This window comes from Trichechus manatus, unplaced genomic scaffold (assembly GCF_000243295.1).
Source record: "Trichechus manatus latirostris isolate Lorelei unplaced genomic scaffold, TriManLat1.0 scaffold00209, whole genome shotgun sequence".
Lineage (NCBI taxonomy): Eukaryota > Metazoa > Chordata > Mammalia > Sirenia > Trichechidae > Trichechus > Trichechus manatus.
The window spans coordinates 657,894-674,675 of record NW_004444145.1 but is presented as its reverse complement, the minus strand read 5'-3'; the positions used below and the strand labels follow the sequence as shown (position 1 = coordinate 674,675).

The 16,782-nt window shown below is 54.7% G+C and overlaps 1 protein-coding gene across 1 annotated transcript in view; it reads left to right on the top strand.

The window, feature by feature from the left end:
• Positions 1–1,621: 1,621 nt before the first annotated feature.
• The window catches only part of KMT2D (lysine methyltransferase 2D), a 37,991-nt gene continuing 22,830 nt past the window's right edge, over positions 1,622–16,782 (top strand). Inside the window, exons 1-23 of the mRNA XM_004388287.2 lie at positions 1,622–1,758; positions 6,035–6,120; positions 6,367–6,493; positions 6,678–6,901; positions 7,010–7,119; positions 7,301–7,463; positions 7,805–7,970; positions 8,071–8,185; positions 8,325–8,482; positions 8,682–8,827; positions 8,966–9,875; positions 9,957–10,531; positions 10,625–11,736; positions 12,202–12,315; positions 12,665–12,775; positions 13,444–13,548; positions 14,314–14,495; positions 14,670–14,834; positions 14,936–15,045; positions 15,151–15,198; positions 15,847–16,068; positions 16,300–16,419; positions 16,505–16,609. Of these exons, the coding sequence (XP_004388344.1) occupies positions 6,072–6,120; positions 6,367–6,493; positions 6,678–6,901; positions 7,010–7,119; positions 7,301–7,463; positions 7,805–7,970; positions 8,071–8,185; positions 8,325–8,482; positions 8,682–8,827; positions 8,966–9,875; positions 9,957–10,531; positions 10,625–11,736; positions 12,202–12,315; positions 12,665–12,775; positions 13,444–13,548; positions 14,314–14,495; positions 14,670–14,834; positions 14,936–15,045; positions 15,151–15,198; positions 15,847–16,068; positions 16,300–16,419; positions 16,505–16,609 (5,137 nt within the window). The 5' untranslated portion in view covers positions 1,622–1,758; positions 6,035–6,071. The remainder of the gene's footprint in view (positions 1,759–6,034; positions 6,121–6,366; positions 6,494–6,677; positions 6,902–7,009; positions 7,120–7,300; positions 7,464–7,804; positions 7,971–8,070; positions 8,186–8,324; positions 8,483–8,681; positions 8,828–8,965; positions 9,876–9,956; positions 10,532–10,624; positions 11,737–12,201; positions 12,316–12,664; positions 12,776–13,443; positions 13,549–14,313; positions 14,496–14,669; positions 14,835–14,935; positions 15,046–15,150; positions 15,199–15,846; positions 16,069–16,299; positions 16,420–16,504; positions 16,610–16,782) is intronic.

Here is a 16,782-nt window from a genome sequence, read left to right as displayed (position 1 = left end):
GGGGGGGGGGTGGCTTCCAGAAAAGGGAAGCTCTACATTCATATTTTGATGGGGCGGTGTATGTGGTGACTTGTGGAGCCACTGACAGTCCTTCTTCCTCTCACAAGGGGGTTTGGAAGCCAGAAGGAACGACTATGAACTCGTTCCGGCTTTCTTCGCGCCCCCGAACGTGGCAAGAACCCACCCTTTGCAGCACCAGGCTCCGTGCCTCACTTTCTCCATTTGTGGACTCCAGTTCCCAGGATGCAGAGCAGCGGCCAATCTCCTGGCTCTTCTTCCATCCCCCTCCCGGGAAAGATAGCCCCTGGATAAGGCACAGGAGTTGGAGTTTCAGGGACCGATGACTCCAAGGAAACGGAATTAGGAAGTGGCAGGAGTCCTAGTTTAACAGCCTGGGCAGTAAAGGAGGCAGTTCCAAGGCCAGCGCGGAGAGGAGGGGGGCTTCATTCCCACGTGTCTGCAAAGCGGCCGGCCCGGCGCAGTCGGGGTTAACTCGTGGCGGAGGGATTCTGGAGCGTGTGCGTAGAACTGCAGAGTCACAGCCTTTCGTCCGAGAGGGCCGTATCCCTCCGCCGCTCCGCTCCAACACAAAATAGGGCCGCGTCTTCTCCTTTCTCCCCTTCTCGAGTAGGGTTCCCCAGGTAAAAGGCTCCCCCAGAATCTCGCGCCGGAGTCTTCACGAATCTCCACGACCGCTGCCGAGATCCCGGGCCAGGAAATAGCCCCTTCGCAGGAACCACCCTACCGGCCGAACAGGAGGCGGAGGGGGGGGAGGCGTAGCGGCGCCGCGCTGCACTACTTTCCTCTCCGGTTGCAAATGGCTGCCTCGTTCCCCACTTTCCGCTCAGTTTCCTGACCCCCAGGCGCCGGGAGCCGGGGTTGGGCCATGTACCTCTAGGCCCCCCGCGATCATAGCCAGCTGGGGGTCGAGGAGGTGCCGCCGATCAGAGCCGGCCAGGCCGGGGGCGGGGCAGCTCCTGAAGCTAGAAGGGGAAGGGAGGCGAGCGCAGGGCCTGGAGCGGCCGGCGGGGAGCGGGCAGAGGGCTCGCACCGCCCGCCCCTTCCTCTTCCTCGCCCACCTACCCTCCTCCCTTCCCCGGGGGGAGCAGAAGGTGGGGGACTCGAAGCCGCCAAGGGCGAGCGCTCGGAATCGAGGAACCCGGCGCTGGGTGTGTGTCAGATTCAGCCCCGCGGCCCCGCCGGCTCCGTGTCGCCTTAGCTCGCGCGGCCCCGGGGCGCCGGCCCGGGCGGGGAGAGGTGCTCGGCGCTCCTGTGAGGGTCTCACGTTCCATCCGGGCCCGGCGCGGGGCGGCGCGGCATTCCTTCCGGGCTGCTGGGGAGGCGCCTCGACGTTCCATCTGGAGAGCCTCGACGTTCTGCCCGAGCCCGGCGCGGGCAGCCGGGGCGCTGGCCGGGCCCTGGGACTGAGAGGCCGCCCCGCGACGCGGATGCGGAGGTTGCTCGCCCAAGATCAAAGCCACCGGTGCTCTCTTTGTGTCCACTCGGGATTCGCCGCCCTGGGGCTGTCCATGGAAACCTAAACTGCTGGAACCTAAGACAGAGAACCCTCCTTTGGCTTCTTGCTTTTTTTGGGGGGGTGGGAGGGTGGCCACTCCGACCTGGATTTACCGTTCTTGGCCCCCGTAGGCCCCCCCGTGCGGGGGGCGGCTGTGAACGCTCTGGCGGTTGGAGGTCGGGGAGCGGCCCGGGCTCTGGCCATGTTCTCGGATGAGGATTTCTGGATCGCCCTGTGAAGAGGTGAGTGAACTCCGCCCGGCCAAGGCCCAGAAAGGGTTGGACTGGGGGCGCAGCCAGATGGACTGTCTTGGCCGGAGCTGGCCCTTAGGTTGGAGAAGGGGGTGCCAGCACTGGTGAGGGTTCCGTTGGCAGGGTCTGTCAAGGGAACCGGAGCCAGTCGCCAGGGCAGAACTGAGGACTGGTGTCTTGGGGTGTGCCTCTTTAAAGACTGGGGGTTCAGGGAACCACCGGAGTTTGGGAACCTGGCCAGATCGCCTCTTTGCCTGTTTATTTTTGTGTTGGGGGGAGCTCGACTAAACTAGGACCCAGGCCCTGATTCCAGCACCAATCCAAGGTTGCTGCTTCTCCCCCAGGGTTTCTTGTGGGCCTGGGGAACAGAACAACTTGGGATGGGGGGAGGGCACCACTGCCAGGTCGGACTTACTGCCAGGTTGGACTTTAAGGCTGCCCTACCCAGCCGGGCACCCAAAGCAGTCCCTGGGAAACTCAAGCAACCCCGGATCCCTCACAGGCCTTCTTTCACTGGGCAAAGCGAAGAGTGTGTGGAAACTAACTAGCGTGATGAAGGGGGTGACTGGGGCAAGAATGAGGCGGGGCCGGGGGCAGTTCTGGCCCTGCTGTTCAACTAGAAGCTAGTCCTCTTGGCAAAGTGACCCCAGCAAGGCCTAGTGCTGTCTTAACCTGCTTTGCCTCCCGTCCTCTCAGAATGGACATAATCTCCAGGGGATTATAGAGGAGGCTGTTGAGATTTGCTCCCTGCGAATGTGGGCTGCGAAAAAATGGCTTTTGTCTCCCGCTTTCTCCGGAGCTGATGTGGAAAGCTGGCTGCCCATGAGCCCCCGATCCTGCAAGCCCCTCCCAGACCTCCCTAGGCCTTTTCTGACCAGAGAATGTGTACTGGTCCTCAGATCCTGTCCCAGGTGCGCAGTAGGGTGGCCTGTACCTCTTTGGAGGGGAAATGACCTGACTAGAGCTGTTTCTGCTGGAAGCCAGTGTTTCCAGCGCTAGGAAGAGGTGTTGGGGAAAAGGGGTGTGTATGTTCATGCATGAAGGGTGCAGCATGAGCCTCACGCCTCTGGACCCTGGGCTGGGACAGCCCCTCTCACACCTGTCATGCTGCCCAGCAGGGATTTGGCTGGTGCATTTTGCTCCCTCACTCCACCCGCTCCAACATACACACACTCAATCTCTTTGAGCCTGGTCTTGGAAAGGGGGAGAATAGAGGCTTTGCCCTTGAGAGATTTATGGGTAGTAACTTCGAGGTAAGAGGTGGCACAGGATGGTGGAGTGAGGTGAGCTGTCACCCGTGCTCTTTGCCCCTGCCTTCTATGGAGGGCTCCTCTTATTCTCTGTCCTCAAACAGTTTCCTTGGGAGGGACTTCTTGTTAGCTGTGGCCGACCCCAGGATGACTCAGGGACAGTCCAGAGGGTCTACAGGGCCAGTGTTGCCATTTGGATCCTTCCTGAAAGGCTGACCCAAAATGGGGGTGGAGAGAGGTGTGGTTTGATTCTCAGTCTGGGAACCAGGAAGTCCTGAGTCCTGCTGAAGCGCTGTTCACTCAAGGGCCTACTTCAGCCTTTCACCTCTCCGGGGCCTCCATTTCCCCCTTGGCTGGGATAAGGAGTTAAAAACTATTGGTCTGGGATGGAGACAGGGAGGAGAGTAGATTGAGATAAGTCCCTGCCTTCTTCCTTGCTGCTTTGCGCTTCTTAGGCCTAGGACTAGGTAGAACCAGCACAGTTTTACTCCCTAGATCTGTACTTGCTCTCTGGGATCTATAGTTCCTCAGAGGAAGCCTGGCTAGACCCTACCTAGCCCAGCTGAGGTCTTTTCCCCTGGTGTACCCTGGTGTGTTTGTGTGTGTGTGTGGTTTCTGGCTGTGAGTGATGGAGTAGGGGGAACCTGTTGTCTTTATTTGTTTAGCTCTGTTCAGGGGCCTGATAACTGTAGGACTCAGCATTGAGGTGCAAGGTGCTAGACTTCAGGGGAGGGGAAATAAGGGCTGAGGGCTCAGGCTTCTTGAGGGTATCCCTAGATTGTTTTTGGTACAGCTTGGAGAATACTCTGCTCCTTGCTTCTTGATCTTTCATCTTCCATAGGCACAGCAGGGCTCTGACTTTGGAGGATGTTTGTACTCTGTCTTCCCAGGCTGGCTGAAGGTGGTTTCTGTACCTTCCTGGGCAGGGCCAGACTTACCAGTCTGAGAGGGCTGCACTCGGAGGAGGGCAGAGGAATTTGTCCCTCTGGCCTTGTGTGAGGCGGTCCTCCTCCCACCCACTGTATTATCACTGTTGCTTTTTATTTCTTTCTGTTTGTGATTCCTTTGGCCTCGACTTTGAGAGCGAAGTGGGTGGAGAATCTCTGGGGACAATGATGGTAAGATACAGTAAGATGCAAACATTTAGGAAACTTGAAGCTCCTTTGGATCTCATAGGTATGGTCAGGCCTTGAATGACTGACTAGGAAGAAGGGTCTGGCTGGTGCCCTGACCTCCAGCTCCCACTTCCCATAGGTGGTTTCTAATGGCTTCTTGAAGTTCTAGAGCACTTTCCTATGGGCCGGCCAGATGCCCACCCTGCTTTGCTTTCAGGTATGGCAGGTTTGGGAAAGAAATAATCTGGGGATGGATGCTTTACTTTCCCTATCTAGTAGACTCTGAGAGGAATAAAGGAAAATAATTTCCTTTCCTGTGACATGTCTCAGGAAGGGCACTGCCAATCTTTGGAAATGGAGTCTGAGTTCAGGAGGAATAATACTGTGGTTTTAGGCAATTGATTTCCTGATCTTGGGCACCTTTGAGGGTTCTCCTTGTCTCATTTGCCCAAGTCACTCAACCCCAAGGGGTGGACTCGGGTATTTTCCTTCCAGTTTGGGGAGAGGGGTTGTCCTAAGGTAAATGTGGTCTCTCTGATTAAACAAGAGGAACAGAAAAGGTGACAGACAAATTTCTCAAACTTTTACTTAGGGTTCTATTTTAGGGATCCCTCCCCCACCCCCTCTTTGGGAACATTAGATACGGTTTTTCTCTGCTTAAGCCCCTGCCCTTCTTGCTAAAAGCTGTTGACACCTGTCCCTTGCTTCATTTTTCTTTGTAGGATCCTTTTCCTGCTCCCCACCTCTGGTAGTCTTATTATTCTATATGCCTCTCTTTTTTGTACTATGCTTAGTTCCCTTAGGTCTAAGAAACTAGACCCAAAGGTGTGAGTCTCACCTTCTTAGGTATAACTTTAGTATGTTTCATTTGGCTCTGGTACAGAAGTCATATCTTAGAAGAGGGGACCGTTACCCTTCCCCCCACTCCCCACCTCACACATAGAGTGTGTGGAAACCCTGCTTGACAGAAAAGGAAGGAAGCTACTCTGCTTTGCTGTGTCCTGCCTGGTTTAGAACTCCTCTTAGTGGCACTGTGCTTCCTGAGACTACAACTCCCAGCATGCCTAGCCATAGGCCTGGTTACACATGCTCAGTAACTCTTAAGGCCCACTTCTGTTAACTACTGGGGACATCTGAGGAGGAAGGGCAGTTGGCGTTGCTAAGGGCAACAACCTGAGGCGTATAGGGTAGGTGAGACCCTGAGTTCAGTCAGGGCAGGGACTGGAAGGAGGTTGGGGGTGGGCCTGAGGTGGATTTGGGTGGGCAATGATTGAAAATTGGGGAATTTCCTCTGTTGTGATTAGGATGTCCTGGTTGAAACAGTGGAGGTGGAGGAGATCCACCTATAGCTGGGCTTTGGTTCCAATAGTGTGTTCTACCTCCTGTATGACCCCAGACTCTGTCTCAGGGAGAGGAATTTGGGCTGGGCTCATATTTCTTGGGTTATGACTACCCCTGGCTTAGCATTGTTAGGCTCCTAGGATGGTAGCTGACTTGAGACTTGAGGAAGAAGACCAGAAAACAGGGCCCACTGGAAGGCAGGAACTCAGAGATGCAGCAAAGGGCAGCAGTAGATGTAGATAGGATATGCTTCTGCTTAGATGCTATTAATGCCCAGGGAACTTCTGCAGAGGAGGCTGGAGGTGGGAAAGGGGAGTGGATCCCCTGAGAAACCAGAATGGGAGAGGAGGTTGTGTATTTATCTGGGGAGGAAATGGGCAGTAGGATAAGGGTCAAGGAGAATGACTTTCCTTGTCATTAGTACAGGAGATTGTAGGTATGGCTTTACTCTGATGTCTGCAGGGTCTGGGTACCATTAGTTGTCTTTCTTCTGGGATCCTAGGAAAAGTACTTAGTGGGGAGACTTATTAAACATATAGATATCTCTTTTGGCACTGACAGGTCTCCCCGAGAGGGCCCTGCCCAGTCGGAGAGAGGGATGGACAGCCAGAAGCCGTCTGGTGAGGATAAAGATTCAGAACCGGCAGGTGAGTAGGGGAAATTTTGGGTTTGCTGGCAGCTTTCTGCTCCTAGAAACCTTAATTTCTGGTCCTGGAACAAGGGCATGAGCTAAGTCTATCTAATAGATAATTGAAGGACTTTGTTCTTTGGGACAAAAGTCAAAATGCTATCACTGTGATCCACCAAGGGTTTTGGATAATCTCACGGGTCTGGTGAGTGTACTCATATTAAATAAGGAATGATGGCTGATGTGTGCTGCTCTGTTCATTCAGCTGATGGACCTGCAGCCTCTGAGGAGTCAGGCGCCGCTGAGCCAGACCTTCCCAACTCACATGTGGGGGTGGTCTCTGTCCCCACTTCTGGGGATCCCAGGCTTCAGGAGCCTTCCCAGGACTGCAGGTAACTAGTTTGGGGAAAATGAGCATATAGGGCATTTGAGGATTTGATTTGAGAACATGGGGCTTTTAAGGAGGAGAATTTAGGGACACGAGTAATTTAGAAGCATTGGCATGCCAAATTATGTGGTTGTCAGGGCTGCCTTTGGCAGGGGCCAGGTATGGTGCTGATGCTCATGTGTCCACAGTCGGGGTCCAGTGCGGCGTTGTGCTCTCTGTAACTGCGGGGAGCCCAGTCTTCATGGGCAGCGGGAGCTACGGCGCTTTGAGTTGCCATTTGACTGGCCCCGGTGTCCTGTGGTGTCCCCTGGGGGGGACCCAGTGCCCAGTGAACCAGTGCTACCCAGTGAAGACCTGTCACAGATTGGTTTCCCTGAGGGCCTGACACCTGCTCATCTAGGAGAACCTGGAGGTAAGTGAGGGGAAGTGGGGTAACTGCCTTGGGCAGGAAAGAGGGTAGGGGCTAGGCAGCGACCACCTTTTTGTTAACTTTTCTGTTTACTTCTTCCCACCTGCACAGGGCCCTGTTGGGCTCACCATTGGTGTGCTGCATGGTCGGCAGGCGTGTGGGGGCAGGAGGGCCCAGAACTATGTGGTGTGGACAAGGCCATCTTCTCAGGGATCTCCCAGGTGGGACTGGAGCAAGGGGATTGCATAGGCAAAGGGCAGGGCTGGGCTTGTAGAGGATAGGCAGAGGTGGTGGACTTTGGAGAGTCAGGATAGGATGGAGGCAGGCAGTGGACAGACTGGGGCAGAGCTGGTGCCTGAAGCATTGCTGGCTGGCACTAAGGGTTTGTCTCCACCCTGACAGCGCTGCTCCCACTGCACCAGGCTCGGTGCCTCCATTCCTTGCCGCTCACCTGGATGTCCACGGCTTTACCACTTCCCCTGCGCGACTGCCAGCGGTTCCTTCTTATCCATGAAGACACTGCAGCTGCTATGCCCAGAGCACAGTGAGGGGGCCACACATCTGGGTGAGAAACCCTGCCCTTTGGATACAGGGGAAATGGGAGTCCAAGGGAGCCTTGGTTTCTCGCACTCTGCGATGCACTCGTCAAAGTCTGTAATTATTTATTGTCAGTCTGCCCTATTAAAATAGGTGTGAACTTTGTGAGTGTGGGGGCTTTGCCTGTCTTGTTTTGCACTGTATCTGCAGTGCCTAGACAGTGTCTGGTATGTATTAGGCAGGCATTTAGTAACTGCTTGTTATTTGTTCATTCTGTGTCCGTGGAATACCTGTTATCTATACAGCACTGCTGAGACTTGCAAAGAAACCATAACTGACCTGTGTGCTCTCTGTCTCTACCCACTGCAGAGGAGGCTCGTTGTGCAGTATGTGAGGGGCCCGGGGAGTTGTGTGACCTGTTCTTCTGTACCAGCTGTGGGCATCACTATCATGGGGCTTGCCTGGACACTGCTCTGACTGCCCGCAAGCGTGCCGGCTGGCAGTGCCCCGAATGCAAAGTGTGCCAAGCCTGCAGGTAAGAATGGGAGGGGAGGAAGGAAGCCTTAGGTGAAGCACCGGTTAAGGTTGAAAAGGAGCATAGGGAGGACCCTGTCATGGGCCCTGTGCTCCTGCAGGAAACCTGGGAATGACTCTAAGATGCTGGTCTGTGAGACATGTGACAAAGGATACCATACCTTCTGCCTAAAACCACCGATGGAGGAACTGCCTGCTCACTCTTGGAAGTGTAAGGTGAATATCCCTTGATTCTGCCTTCTCCCTGTTTTGCCTCCTACAACATCCCCGGAGTTCTCTGCTGTGACAAGTCCTCTGCTCCCCTCTAGTCTCTGCTGGCCGACCAATGTCTGTTTTGCCTTCTTCCTTCCCCTAGGCATGCCGGGTATGCCGGGCCTGTGGGGCAGGCTCAGCAGAGCTGAATCCCAACTCGGAATGGTTTGAGAACTACTCGCTCTGTCACCGCTGTCACAAAGCCCAGGGAGGCCAGCCCATCGGTCCTGTTGCTGAGCAGCATCCCCCTGTCTGTAGCAGGTAAGGGTATGGACTGGATGAGACTGGGAAGGGGGTTGGAAGTACTGAGCTTGGCAGGAGCCATGTTAACCAGGTGGACGTTAGAGGAGAGCCTAAGGTGGGTGTGCAATCCATAACATTCATGCCTCGCACCAGTGTGCTCCTAGGAGTTGATAGCTGGTTAAGAGTCACAGTGCCTGCTCCCCTGTACCCTCTGCAGATTCTCACCCCCAGAGCCTGGTGATACCCCCACTGATGAGCCTGATGCTCTGAACGTTGCACGCCAAGGGCAGCCAAAGGGTGGGCATGTGACCTCTATGCAATCCAAGGAACCGGGGCCCTTGCAATGTGAAGCCACACCACTAGGTGAGTAGGGTTTAAGGGTCCCTGAAATTAATCCCTTTCTATTCTGTGGCAATGGACAGTTCCTACTTTGCCCAAGACCCTACATTTTCTGTGGAGTAGAGCTGAGCTAGGTAGGAACACAGTGTGTTATGTCTGCAGGGAGAACAGGGGCCCAACCTGAGCCCCAGTTGGAGGCCCCCCTAAATGAGGAGATGCCACTGCTGCCCCTACCTGAGGAGTCGCCCCTATCCCCACCACCTGAGGAGTCACCCACATCCCCACCGCCTGAGGCATCGCGCCTGTCCCCACCGCCTGAGGAATCACCCCTCTCTCCACCACCTGAGGAGTCTCCCCTGTCTCCCCCACCTGAATCATTACCGTTTTCTCCACTTGAAGAGTCACCTTTCTCTCCACCAGAGGCGTCTCCTCCATCCCCCTCAGTTGAGACACCCCTGTCCCCACCACCTGAAGCATCACCCCTGTCCCCACCGTTTGAGGAGTCTCCTCTGTCCCCCCCACCTGAGGAATTGCCCACTTCCCCGCCACCTGAAGCATCTCGTCTGTCTCCACCACCTGAGGAGTCACCCATGTCTCCTCCACCTGAAGAGTCACCTATGTCACCACCACCTGAGGCATCTCGTCTGTTCCCGCCATTTGAAGAGTCTCCCCTGTCCCCTCCACCTGAGGAGTCTCCTCTCTCCCCACCACCTGAAGCATCATGCCTGTTTCCACTGCCTGAGGACTCACCTATGTCCCCACCACCTGAAGACTCACCTATGTCCCCCCCACCTGAGGTGTCACGCCTGTCTCCCCTGCCTGAAGTGTCACGCCTATCTCCATCACCTGAGGAGTCTCCCCTGTCCCCACCACCTGAGGAGTCTCCTACATCTCCTCCACCTGAGGCTTCCCGTTTGTCCCCACCACCTGAGGACTCACCTACATCCCTGCCACCTGAAGACTTACCTGCTTCCCCATCACCGGAGAACTTGCTCACGTCCCTGCCGCTGGAAGAGTCACCCCTGTCACCACTGCCTGAGGAGCCATGTCTCTGCTCCCGACCTGAGGAGTCACAGTTCTGCCCTCAGCCTGAGGAGCTGCAGTTCTGTCACCGGCCTGAGGAGCCATGCCTGTCCCCCACGCCTCAGGAGCTGCACCTGTCCCCCACAACTGAGGAGCCGCTCCTGTCCCCCACGCCTCAGGAGCCGCTCCTGTCCCCCGCACCTGAGGAGCCGCTCCTGTCCCCCGCGCCTCAGGAGCCGCTCCTGTCCCCCGCGCCTGAGGAGCCACGCCTGTCCCCCGCGTCTGAGGAGCCGCGCCTGTTGCCTGCGCCTGAGGAGCCGCGCCTTTTCCCAGTGCCTGAGGAGCCACGCCTGTCCCCCGCGCCTGAGGAGCTGCGCCTATCCCCCCGGCCTGAGGAGCCGCGCCTGTCCCCTGTACCTGAGGAACCGTGCCTGTCCCCTGTAGCTGAAGAGCCACATTTGTCCCCCAAGCCTGAAGAATCTCACCTGTCCCCCAACCCTGTGGAGCCCCCTGAGGAGCCAGGCTTGTGCCCTGCACCTGAGGAGTTGCCCCTGTTACCCCCACCTAGGGAGCCATCCTTGTCCCCTTTGCTTAGAGAGCCGGCCCTGTCTGAGCCTGGGGAGCCACCTCTATCCCCTCTGCCTGAGGATCTGCCCATGTCCCCATCTGGGGAGCCATCTTTGTCACCTCAACTGATGCCATCAGGTAAGGGGTTGTTACTGCCCCCTTTCTCTGGAATAGTCTTACTCTTTATGGTACATTTAATCTAAGAACCTTCTTTTTTCTCTCTCCGTCTAGATCCTCTTCCTCCTCCACTCTCACCCATTATCACAGCTGTGGCCCCACCAGCCCTGTCTCCTTTAGGGGAGTTAGAGTACGCCTTTGCTGCCAAAGGGGACAGTGACCCTGAGTCACCATTGGCTGCCCCCATCCTAGAGACACCCATCAGCCCTCCACCAGAAGCAAATTGCACTGACCCTGAACCTGTACCCCCTATGATCCTTCCCCCATCTCCAGGCTCCCCAGTGGGACCAGCCTCTCCCATCCTGATGGAGCCTCTTCCCCCTCAGTGTTCTCTATTCCTTCAGCCTTCCCAGCCTCCCCAAAACTCCCCTCCTTCCCAGGGCTCCCCTCCTGCTCTGCCTCTGTCCGTCCCCTCCCCACTCAGTCCCATGGAGAAGACAGCAGAGGTCTCAGATGAGGCTGAGCCTCATGAGATGGAGACTGAAAAAGTTCTAGAACCCGAGTGCCCAGCCCTGGAGCCCAGCCCTACCAGTCCTCTCCCCTCCTCCATGGGAGACCTTTCCTGTCCTGCACCTAGCCCTGCCCCAGCACTGGATGACTTCTCTGGCCTGGGGGAAGACACAGCCCCTCTTGATGGGACTGACACTCCTGGTTCACAGCCAGAAGCTGGACAGACCCCTGGCAGTTCAATGGCTTGTGAACTTAAGGGTTCCCCTGTGCTCCTGGACCCTGAGGAGCTGGCCCCTGTGACCCCTATGGAGGTCTATGGCCCAGAATGCAAACAGGCAGGGCAGGGCTCACCCTGTGAGATGCAGGAGGAACCACGTGCGCCAGTGGCCCCCACCCCACCTGCTCTCATCAAATCCGACATCGTTAATGAGATCTCCAATCTAAGCCAGGGTGATGCCAGTGCTAGTTTTCCTGGCTCAGAGCCCCTGCTGGGCTCTCCTGACCCTGAGGGGGGTGGCTCCTTGTCCATGGAGCTGGGGGTGTCTACAGACGTTAGCCCAGCCCGAGATGAGGGCTCCTTGCGGCTCTGTACCGACTCGCTGCCAGAGACTGATGACTCGCTATTGTGTGAAGCTGGGACAACTGTCAGTGGAGGCAAAGCCGAGGGGGACAAGGGGAGGCGGCGCAGTTCCCCCGCCTGTTCCCGCATTAAGCAGGTGAGAGGCTATCCATGCCATCATCCAGAGGTACAGCCCTGTGTCATGATAACTTCCCACCTGGCTTCTTGAATCCTAGACTCTAAGATCCTTTAGTGCAGCCTTTTTATTAAGGAGAATACTGATGCTTGGAGGGGGAAAGTAACTTGTTTAGGTTTGCAACTACTCAGTAATAGAATTGAGACTAAAAACTCAGGTTTCTCAGCCTTTAAGGCAGTATTTTTTTTTTTTTTTTTTAATGGTACCCCGCTGGCTACTCTTTATTCTGGCAAGAGGGGAGTTCATATGGGCCAGAACTAGCTATCCGTTAGTATCTGGAGCTTGGCTTTTTTCCTTGCCCTGACTAGCCCTCCTGGGCTTTGTCAGCCATCATACTTTGTCCATTTGTCTCTATTCTTCTGAGCCTGTGGGCCCAACACGCTAGCCCTAGACTTGCTCTGGTAATTGTCCCTTTCTCTCACTCAGGGACGCAGCAGTAGTTTCCCAGGAAGACGCCGGCCACGCGGAGGAGCACACGGAGGACGTGGGAGAGGACGGGCCCGACTAAAATCAACTGCTTCTTCCATTGAGACTCTGGTAGTAAGGAGAGGCCTCCCATCCCCCAAAACATGCTTCAGATGACCCCTTTGAAATTAAACACTCTATAAATCCTGCCAGTCCCTGCACTGTTGTCTACCTACCTGCTAGCCTAGGGCCTGTCCAGCTGTCTGTGCTCCTTCTACCCACTTGGCCCCAGGCTTCTCTGAAATCTCTGCCATCGGACTGAGGCCTAGTTTGGGAGCTGGGATATTCCTCTGCCTCGGAGTCCTGGCTTCTGATCTTAATCTTAGCCAGGGGTTCACACCTTCGTCCCCCAGCACCAAAGAGGAAAGCAGCTTGGTTGGGGCAGATTTATCTGGCTCACTTACCACAACTCTCTGCCTATAAGGTTGCTGATATCGATAGCTCTCCCAGCAAGGAAGAAGAAGAAGAAGATGATGACACCATGCAAAATACCGTGGTTCTCTTCTCCAATACAGACAAATTTGTCCTAATGCAGGTACCATACTTGACTGGTGTAGTCCCATCCTCAGCAGTGAGCCCTGGCACACTGAACATTGGATGTGTGTATTTTGGTGGTAGGGGCAGTGGGGAAAATCAGGGACCTACTTCTGGGGATACACACTTAATGAGAAAATAGACAGTGAATCAGAGTCACATTGGTCATTTGTCCATCCGTCAAAATTTTTCTTGAGTGTCTCTTCTGAGCCTGGCACTGAGCTAGGAACTACTAGTGCTAGACTAGTGAAAAAGGCAGATGGTCTTTGCATGATTGGAGCTTATAGTCTTGGAGGCTATGTATATTCACCTGAATAATCTTGAAGCTGGTGGAATTTTGTGACATATGTTACTCCTTCGTCCTGACCAGTCTTTGTCTACCCCCTGTCTTATCTTACTTTCATTACTCCTTACCTTTACTTGTGTCAGGGTATATGAATTCAAGTTGCCTGATCAGGTGAGCAAGGCATCCTAGGAAGAAGTAGTTCCTGTGGGATGAATAGGAGGAAAAGTAGGGTCTTGTGGTTGCTTATTGTGTTCTAATGCTGTGGAATGAGGTTTTGATTCCCTGACTTGCTGACTCTCACATTAGTGTGGCAGTCATTTGGCCAGGAGTAAGTGGAATGAAGAGACCTACCTAGACATTTGGGTTTCTGCGTGTTTCCCCAGGACATGTGTGTGGTATGTGGCAGCTTTGGCCGGGGAGCAGAGGGCCATCTCCTTGCCTGTTCCCAGTGCTCTCAGTGCTATCACCCTTACTGTGTTAACAGCAAGGTAAGTTCAGGGCACAAGAGGTGTGGGCTGGGGGATGGGGTCAGTTATTTCTTACTGTAGGCCACTATCTTGGCCACAGTGCTTCTTAAGATAGCCACTGGTCATAAAAGTTACTTATCAGTCACCAGTGATTATCAAACTCATCTTGGGGAAAAGTACTTTGGAAGTTATGGCTGTCTATAGTTTCTTTGTGATGGGCCATGATTCTGGTATAATTTAATCCATCTTGTAAATGATGGCCAATTTTGCGAGGAGAAAACTTGATATAGTCTATAGATAAAATGTAAAATCATAAGCATATGTCCACAAAGAGAAAGCAGTGTTCTTGACCCAAGCACGATAGTCCATTTTGGGTTTTTTTTTTATTAACATTAATTCATAAGTTGATCACTGCTAACATTCATTAACTTGTAGCAGTAGCAGGTTCTAAATATTCCAGAAAAATTGTAGAGAAGTAAACGTAATTATATCCATGATCTTAAATTTTGGGCAGTTGGCTGGTGAAAGATTACCATTCCAGTCTAGTAATGAGTAGTGGCCGGGTGAGGCTGTTCTTTGATCAGCAGAGATCCTTGGAAGCCTAAATTCAGAGCTGCTGTTTTGGGGGTGAGGGTGCTCTGCATAAACCTCCATGTGTTTAAAATGGAGGTCTAATCTGTGCATTGGGTTTCCTCCAGCCCCATCCATATAAGTCGCACCCTCCCCTGAGAAGTTCTGCCCTCTCCTCTCTATGGCACCCTGAGCAATTCCCATCTTCTATACCAGATCACCAAGGTGATGCTTCTGAAGGGCTGGCGGTGCGTGGAGTGTATTGTGTGTGAGGTGTGTGGCCAGGCCTCTGACCCCTCACGCCTGCTGCTCTGTGATGACTGTGACATTAGCTACCATACATACTGCCTGGACCCCCCACTGCTCACCGTGCCCAAAGGTGGCTGGAAATGCAAGTGGTAAGGAGACGGATCTTCAGAAAGCTGGGCCTGAGATGTTAAAGTTGATACGATGTTGAGTAATGACAGAGGCTGGGTTTAGGAGGTCAGGCTTTTTGCTTGGTTGACAGTGAGGGCGACTCCAGGTGCCTTGGGTACGTTTGGTGCCAAGGTCCTGCCTTTCTGCCCCCACAGGTGTGTCTCCTGTATGCAGTGTGGGGCCGCTTCCCCTGGCTTCCACTGTGAATGGCAGAATAGTTACACACACTGTGGGCCCTGTGCTAGCCTGGTGACCTGCCCTATCTGTCATGCCCCATACGTAGAAGAGGACCTACTCATCCAGTGTCGCCACTGTGAACGGTGAGGACGTTCCCTACCCCTTACTCTTCACATTGGTTTTTTCTTCCGTTCTGAGTCTTGCCATTGCCTGGGCTCATTTCCTCCTGTCTCCCTTGTCCCAGGTGGATGCATGCTGGCTGTGAGAGCCTCTTCACAGAGGAAGAAGTGGAGCAGGCTGCAGATGAGGGCTTTGACTGTGTCTCCTGCCAACCCTATGTGATAAAGCCTGCGGGTTAGCACGAGGCGCAGGGGATGGGGTGGAGGAGGAGTCAGGGCAGAGGTGCCTTGCTTTGGGATAGGGTCTCGAGCTGCCTTGGTTTTGGCCTTCTCTTCACAGTGCCTGTTGCGCCTCCAGAGTTGGTGCCTATGAAAGTGAAAGAGCCAGGTGAGTCACAAAATTTTGAATGCCGGAGCCAGAGGAGACTGTAGACACCATCTGTCTAGGCCAGCTCCAACCCCCTAACTTCATCTCTTCATTTTAAGAGGAGTAAACTAAAACCCAGAGAAGTTGAGTGGCCTGCCGAAGGTCACTCAGTAAGTTAGTGGTGAAGTTATGACTAGAACGGAGTTCTCCAGTTTCCCTGTAGTCTACCTTCTAGGCAATGTCGCATCTTTCCTGCGAGAATCTCATCTCTAGAGAAAACAGCTCTTTCTCCTCAGTGAAGGAGGCTGGGGGTGTCTCTCTCTCTCCATCATGATGTGGACACTGTTTCTGGCATCTGGGGTACTGTGTGCTGGCGTTCATCAACTATGGGCCCTCCAAGCCCCAGACATTTAAAGACTATCTTGGTGAACCTAGGGTTAATCATAAGCGAAATCAGGCTTCTGCGGTAGCAGTCTGTCTCTGAATTTCCCTGGGCCACTGAACTCAGGCCTCAGCTAGTGCTCATTGGTGGCCTCAAACCCCAGGCTGGACTTTGTCTGACCTCTCTGTCACTGCCTTTGTCCCAGCTGGGGACTCAGGCCGAAACTCGGAGTCCTAGTTTTCCTAGGGCGTTCATCCAGGGCTCATATGCTCTTCCCCCTTGTGCAGAGCCCCAGTACTTTCGCTTCGAGGGTGTGTGGCTGACAGAAACTGGCATGGCCGTGCTGCGTAACCTGACGATGTCACCTCTGCACAAGCGGCGCCAGCGGCGGGGGCGGCTTGGCCTCCCAGGCGAGGGAGGGCTAGAAGGTTCTGAGCCCTCAGATGCCCTCGGACCTGATGACAAGAAGGATGGGGACCTGGACGCTGATGAGCTTATCAAGGGTGAAGGTTGGGCTGGGGAACCTTGGGGAGTGGCAAAGTTGTGGGAGTGGGCCTGTGAAAGTTGGGGTCTGGGTGGGGGCAACGTTGTCCCTCCCAGTCACCCTCAAGCCACTGTTAGTCACGTCCAAATGGCTCTGGCAGGGCACTCAGCTCTTTCTGCTGTTGGGTGCCAGGATGACAAGGTTAAATGGGCCCAAGCCTCTGATCTGCCTCCATCTCTTCTGTCTCCCTATGCAGGTGGTGTAGAGCACATGGAGTGCGAAATTAAACTGGAGGGCCCCATCAGCCCTGACGGAGAGCCTGGCAAGGAGGAGACCGAGGAAAGCAAAAAACGCAAGCGCAAACCGTATCGTCCTGGTGAGGCCCTGGGATGGGGAGGGGTGGTGGTGAGGACCAGGTCCCCCAGCAGCTCCTCATCTTCACATCTACCTCCTCCTCATAGGCATTGGTGGCTTCATGGTGCGACAGCGGAAATCCCATACACGTGTGAAAAGGGGGCCTGCAGCACAGGCGGAGGTGTTGAGTGGTGATGGGCAGCCCGACGAGGGTGAGACGGGTGAGGGCACCAGTGGGGCCTGGGAGAAGGTGGGGATCACAGGACCCACAGGGCAATGCCAGGGAGACCTGGCGAATGGGCCACTGAAAAGGCCAAGAGGGTGATGGGCCTGACTGGTGTCAGGGGAGAGGGTAAGCAGAAAGTGTCACCAGGCTGAGTAGGGA